This window comes from Nematolebias whitei, chromosome 5 (genome assembly GCF_014905685.2).
Source record: "Nematolebias whitei isolate Nwh7 chromosome 5, NemWhi1, whole genome shotgun sequence".
NCBI classification, from domain to species: Eukaryota; Metazoa; Chordata; class Actinopteri; order Cyprinodontiformes; family Rivulidae; genus Nematolebias; species Nematolebias whitei.
The window spans coordinates 28772443-28779491 of record NC_056502.1 but is presented as its reverse complement, the minus strand read 5'-3'; the positions used below and the strand labels follow the sequence as shown (position 1 = coordinate 28779491).

General features: G+C 38.8%; 1 protein-coding gene across 1 annotated transcript; it reads left to right on the top strand.

The window, feature by feature from the left end:
- Window positions 1–976: 976 nt before the first annotated feature.
- Window positions 977–3015, top strand: LOC119410178. Its single transcript, XM_037677090.1, has 2 exons — window positions 977–1304; window positions 1598–3015. The coding sequence occupies exons 1-2, from the start codon at window positions 1085–1087 to the stop codon at window positions 2878–2880; spliced, it is 1503 nt and encodes a 500-aa protein (XP_037533018.1). The 5' UTR covers window positions 977–1084; the 3' UTR covers window positions 2881–3015.
- Window positions 3016–7049: the final 4034 nt, after the last annotated feature.

Here is a 7049-nt window from a genome sequence, read left to right as displayed (position 1 = left end):
GTGTTAACATCCGGGTTTATAAACGATTGCTGAATGTTAATTTTGAAGACTCATTCCAGATTTTAAATAATGCACAACACAATTTAAACCTTAGTTTTTGGATATTTTTTTTAACACACATCAACATTTTGGATATTTTTAACACACATCAAGCAGAATAATATATGCTCATTAAAAGTGAACATTTTTAACTTTAAATTCAAATATAAATTTGATTGTTTCTTGTTTGTTTATTTATCTATTAAAAAAATATATCAAAATGATTATCAGCTCATTGACCAAAAGGATCCCTATAGTATCCCTACAACTATAAGCAGTAATGGCTTCATGGCTAAGTGGTTAGTACTGTTGCCTCACAGCAAGAAGGTCCTGGGTTCAATCCCAAAAGAGATGAGGCAGCTTTAGAAATGTCACTAGAACCTGATTTATGGTTGGACTTTTTGTCCTGTTGAGCTCTCTGAATTGTCAAAAACAATAGTTTCATCCAAATCATCAACATGTTTGTTTGATCCCCTCCAAACCAGACTGTTTAAAGAGGTATTTCCCCATATTAATATTCACATTTTGGATCTGTTTAATTTGTCTCTAATGAATGGTTATATTCCACAGGTTTTTAAATCACTGAACAGTTCTACCCCATCCTATCTCACTGATCTTCTGCAGCCATATGTCCCACCGCGCTCTCAGAGGTCAGCAGACCAGATGCTTCTCTCAGTCCCAGAAACCCGTCGTAAGCTCAGAGGTGACAGGGCTTTCTCTGTTGCAGGTCCACGACTGTGGAATGAGTTGCCACTGAGTGTCCGGCAGGCTCCCACACTCTCAGTCTTTAAGTCTCGCTTGAAGACCCACTTCTATTCTCGCCTTTAACACGGTGTGATTTGTTTTGGTCCGGTCTGTTCTCTACTCTGTTGGCCATTTTAGTTAGCTTCTGCTGCTATCGGTCTTTTGCACGTGACGTCACGCCTATGCTGGGCGCCATGTTGGGGGGATTACCGTCGTGAGCAGTACTGATAGCAGCGTAGCTTTTCCGAGTTAGCTTCAGTTCTTTTTCCACCTTAAGCCGAGTGTGCTTTTAAATTCAAAAATGGCTCGTTGGTGTTGCATAAAAGGCTGTTCGAGTAAAACAGGACACTTTGGCATAAAGTTTTTCAGGTTTCCCGTCTATAGAAAAGACCGTGGACAGCAAATGGAAGATCTAAGCAGGAGACGCAGGTTGGCCTGGGTTGCAGCTGTCAGGCGCAAGGAGATCACATTCAATCAGATATCAGCGAACATGCGTGTTTGTTCACTGCATTTTCATAAAGGTAAGCTGATTTTTTATTTAATGCTTTGTTTCTCTATTATTCTGTGATGCTACAGTTATCTATAAGTACTTTATTTATATCCTATTTATATACAAGACGTACTTAAATAAACGAATAATGAACTAGGTCTGAAAACAGAGCTAAGTCAGATTTAGACTAAAAATACTGTCTAAGTCTGAACTAAACCAGGGCTAAAATAGCAATAAGCCAGAACAACTAGCAGGATTTAAGATCTGTCTTGACATATCACAGCTGTCATCTGTCATTCATCTGTCATCTCTATGTGATTGCAGGTCAGCCAGCTTATGAGATGATGGAAAGTGATGCGGACTGGGCTCCATCTCTACGTCTGGGTCACACTGACGTTAAACCGACTGACGCAGCACGCTATGCAAGACGACGTAAACGAGACCAGCAACGTAACAGCACATCACAGGAAGCTGAGTTAGTGGCGCAGCAGGATGAAGACGTTTGTGGCCATCATGTCCTGGAGGAGGCTGATCTGTTTGCTGAGGTGCAGCTGGAATGCGTTTCAGATCCGACTGATGAATCTGAACAGATTGCTGAACAGGGGACTGTCATCCCTGAATGTGAAGCATGTGCCCTTAAGTCGGCAGAAATAAATAGACTCAGAGAAGAAAATGGAGAACTGAGGCAGCAGGTGAACAGAGTTAAGTTCAGTGATGGCTTTTTTTCCGAAGATGACAATGATAAAGTAAGACATTATACAGGACTGCCTAATCTTCAAACCTTCATGCAAATACTGTCACTGCTGGTTTCTGTCACAAACCCCAAAAAGACACTTCTCACACCATATCAAATGCTGCTTCTGACATGTATGCGGCTAAGACTCGATGTACCTGTTTATCTCCTTGCTGATCTGTTTTTTGTTTCACCTAGTACTGTCTACAGGGCTTTCAGCGATACTGTGTCACAATTATATACAATCCTGCAACCTTCTATTGTGTGGCCAGACAGAGACACATTGCGTAAAGTTATGCCACACGAGTTTGTGCATTCATTTGGAAATAAGGTTGCTGTGATTATTGATTGCTTTGAAATTTTTACAGAGAGACCATCTAATGTCAAAGCCCGGGCCCAGATGTTTTCAAGTTATAAGCACAACCACACCATGAAGTACCTGATAGGAATTACACCCAGAGGAGCCATCTGTTTTTTGTCCAAAGGATGGGGGGGGCGTACAAGTGACAAGCATATCACACTTAATAGTGGATTTCTTGATAAATTGTTGCCAGGGGACATTGTTTTGGCTGACAGAGGTTTTGATATTCAAGAACATGTTGGGATGTTGTGTGCTGAGGTGAAACTCCCTGCTTTTACAAAAGGCATGTGTCAGCTAGATGCAAAAAACGTGGAGGAAACTAGAAAAATAGCACATCTGAGAATCCATGTTGAAAGGGTGATTGGAAATGTATGTCAAAAGTATAAGATCTTGTCAGGTACAATGCCAATCTCTCTGATACTGCCATGTGAGTGTGAGGATGTAACGCTTTTAGATAAAGTGGTTACAGTGTGTTGTGCATTTACAAATCTTTGCCCAACTGTAATTAAATAATGTGACAGTTACTGTTAATGATTTATGACACAATGAAATGAAATAAACATACAAAATGTTCAACTGTTGTCATAAGATTTACATCCACATATTGAATTTTGGTGGTTCTTAATTGTTACCTGTCGTGATGCAGAACAAAGGTTAAAAAAATGTAACATATCAAATATATCTTGCATAAAAATAAAATTACAAAAGCTTCTCATTTGTTCAAGCCATCTTTATTAAGCAAAGTATGTGCCTCACATCTTACTGGTGCATGAAGAACAAAACCATGTCTCTTCCTGTGCAGGTGCAAGCTGCAGACCCACACAACTGAAAGTCATGTGTGCATGACTCTCCTAAGCCCGCTATACAGGTGCAATGAGCACACAATATAGCCCCAGAAGAATTTAGGATTGCCCAAGGCTTGAGTGGTGCTTCTCGCAAGCGTTGGGAGTGCATCACCTAAAAAAACACACAAAATAGAGTAAAAATTACTTGTAATACAGACTTCAGAGTAAAATGTTCTAACATCATATACAATATATTAAGATTAATGTGTTGCTTTGAGATGTAAATTCATGTTCTGACTGAGATACACAACCTCCACTTATTCTAACCTCACATATTTGTGAAAATGTATGTGTATTTGCTTGGATTTATAGTTAAAGTATGGATTACAGGTAATATACGTATATGTTTATGCAGACACACAAAACTCACATAAATTAATATGTGTGTATATACACACATACCCAACTTGTGTCTTTAAACTAGCAGTGAAGTGACAACATGTGTATAACTTTGACTAAGATGACTAAGATGTTATGTTTAGGGTGTTTTACCTTTGCTGTGACCACAGTGTTGGTGCATCCTTCAGGTTTAAATGAATATAAATCTTGCACCCAACCATTGGTGAACAGCCCATGAGCCTCCAAGGACTTATAGTTCCGAAATTCGTCAAATGTGTAGGCACTGACACCATTTACAAGATAGCAAATAATGTCCATATTTGTTGTTGGTGGAAGTAGCCCTGGTTCGGACGTCCATGCCTTAGCTGCTACCTCGTATGGATCAACGTTGTTAATTGACGTTAACTTCGCCATATAACGGTCTCTGGCTTCAGCGTTGAGTTTATCTCTATACGGCTTCTTCTCATTTTTATATTTACTTTCCATTTTGCAGATGTCATCGTTCTTATCACTGTTTACCACGGACTTTGTTTACCTGAACCGGTATCTGCGTAACCCCCCAATATGGCGACCGGAAGTGCATAAGTCACGTGTCTGCAAAAGACCGATTTGTATCTGTATTTCTATTTTATGTTTTCCTGTCTGCTGTGCATGTTTGGTTCTTTTGTACAGCACTTTGGTTGGCCTTGTTGCTGTTTTAAGTGCTCTATAAATAAATTGGTATGGTATGGTAATTAAACATTTACTTAAGAAACCTGATAATGATTTAGGAATGCTGACAAATTACAGACCTAAAACTTTCAAATTCTAGAGAAAATAGTTGCAGGTCAGTTGCATGAACATCTGAGCATAAATAATCTGGTTGAGGAGTTTCAGTCAGGGTTTCTGGGTGTCCAAAAACATATTTAAAAAGTTGGATTGTATACCTGGTTTATTGAGCATGGACTATTTTGGTGATGAACCAGTTTGACATGACTGTTGATGAGGAAAAGGACCAGCATCGGAGGAGGGGGCGTGACAAAACACCATCTTAGCACCTACATAACTGGTTTGTTCCACTTTGGAGTAAGCTGTTTGTGGGAAGAATCAGTTTTATGTTGTGTTTCCTTGATTGATGAAGCCTTCCGGATGGAAGGTGAAACGTTTCAGAAAAAAAAAAACTATCCAGGTGACCCAACACTTTTCAGTCAGGTCATCTAGACAGTTTCTTTTTTTTTTTTGTGCTGAAAAGTTTTGCCTTCGATCCAGAAGGCTTCATCAGTCAAGGAAACACACAACACAAAACTGATTCTTCCCCCAACAGCTTACTCCAAAGTGGAACAAACCAGTTCTGCTTGTGATTAGATGGTCTCTTTGGTATGCCCCCTCCTCCATTGCTGGCCCTCTTCCTTGTTGACAGTCTTGTCAAACTGGTTGAAAATAACAAAGTCCATGCTCAATAACTGTCCAGATGACCTGACTGAAAAATGTTGGATTGTATACCTGGATTATTGAGCATGGAATATTTTGGTTATATTTAAAAAGTCTTCAGTTAATCCAAAATGCTGCTACCAGAGTCTTAACTGGAGTTAGTGGGAGAGATCATATCTCTCCAGTTTTAGCTTCTCTCCATTGTCTCCCTGTCAAATCCAGAATTGAATTCAAACTCTTACTTCTAACCTACAAGGCTATCAACAGCCTAGCTCCATCTTATATTACATATCCTATTGTTCCATATTTTCCTAACAATGTATTAATTATTAATTATAATTGACCTAATTTCTTAAGATAAAATTGTACAACTGAACAGTTTTCATTTGAAATTATTTCTATCTTAACTTGTGATTCTCGACCTGCCGTTGTGTATCTGTTCCTCCTTCCTGTTCCTCTCAAACCCAGCCGGTCGAAGCAGATGGCCGCTTGTCCTGAGTCTGGTTCTGCTGGAGGTTTCTTCCTCATGAGGGAGTTTTTCCTTTCCACTGTCGCCTTCATGCTTGCTCAAGATGAGAGTCTGCAATGAAGTTAAACTCAAAGCAGTCTGCTTGTCAGATAATTAATGCCATTAACCTATTTTATATATATATATATAAATGTTTCTGTTCAGTGCCCTGAGATGACTTCTGTTGTGACTTTGCGCTATATAAATAAACTGAATCTAACAGATGTGAAAGGATTTTGTTTTTTTCAAAAGCATTTTTAAACAATGGTTTGCATTCAGATATATATTCTGTTCTGACAATCTAATTAGCACATCTTTAAAGATGTCATGTCACTTTTCATCTTTTAGTGCAAAAATGTTGACCAAAAAGGATAGAGAGCCTCTCTGACACTTCCGCACACCTGACAGCGGGCTCGTTTAGGCAAAGAGAGCTTTTATTTTGAAATCAGCGTCAGACGGCTTCCTGTCTATGCGTCTAAATCCAGGTCGTGGACCTGATCCCGCCCTCAACACGCCTCTCGTTAGTCATCATCACAGGGACAGTACAGTAAAAATAGCTCCTCTTATTCTTGGGTACTTCAACGCAACCTCCATAAACCTATAAGCATCGGTTTATATCTTTTGGATGATTTTAAAACTTTTCTCCCGCCTTGCTTTTTATTTGTTTTGTACGTGAAACTCATCCTGCAGCACCATGACGTAACGTTCCGCCACAAGATGGCGTTCGTGCCGCACGTTTATAAAGAGTGTTGAGGAAATTCGACCTGTAGTTCAAATTTATCCTCTTTTATAAGATCTTTGTAAACTTGAATATCTCACAGCCCTTTCATAGCGCTAAATTAACTTATTTTGTTGTCTAAAGAGGTCGCCTGGGACTTGTAAAAGACACGGAACATGTCGGGGTGGAGTTGTAGGAAAACCTTTTTCTCCAAACAACATGGAGTCCATCAGAAGAGAAACGTTTCGTAGAGAAACAGGTGAAAAGTCATATTTTCAGTAGAAATTTATGTCTTGAAATGTCATCTTGAATAGTTTTTAAACGGTTTAGGTCATTTTATACACGGTTCATCAATAGTTTCATACTGTCTTAATTAGTGGACATTGGAGGTTTTCCACAGCATGGAATGGTGCTGCTGGTACTAACATTGTAAGTTTCTGTTTATTTATTGTAAAAAGTACCAAAACGTTGTAAGGCTTTTGTTCGTTTGATTAATTTGGATTGAATCAGTTCATTAAAAAAACTTTCAAAAGCTGAGGTGACCAGATTTCTCAAATTAAATCTGGGGACATTTCCAGCTTGGAGACAACAATGTTACAAAATGTTATCAAGATGAAATGAAGAAAGTGGGACAGTTTTAGTTTCATTTATTTTTACATATTTATTCATGTTTAAACAAAAATCAAATGTAGCATGTCTCTCCACACTTGTTAACATTTCGTAAGAGTAATAAAATGAATACTGTAAAGTAATAGTAGTAGTGCAGTATTAAGAGTTCTAAAATTGGGGGTGGGGGTGTGTGTCAAGGGTGTATACTAAGTGAGCATGTGTTGTGCATCAATGAGAACATGGTGTGTATAAG

Bases quoted from the DNA above. Each gene is read 5' to 3' on its own strand.
- LOC119410178 (XM_037677090.1), top strand. From the start codon at position 1,085: ATGGCTCGTTGGTGTTGCATAAAAGGCTGTTCGAGTAAAACAGGACAC. The intron at 1,305-1,597 runs GTAAGCTGATTT...ATGTGATTGCAG, and splicing joins TTCACTGCATTTTCATAAAG to GTCAGCCAGCTTATGAGATG.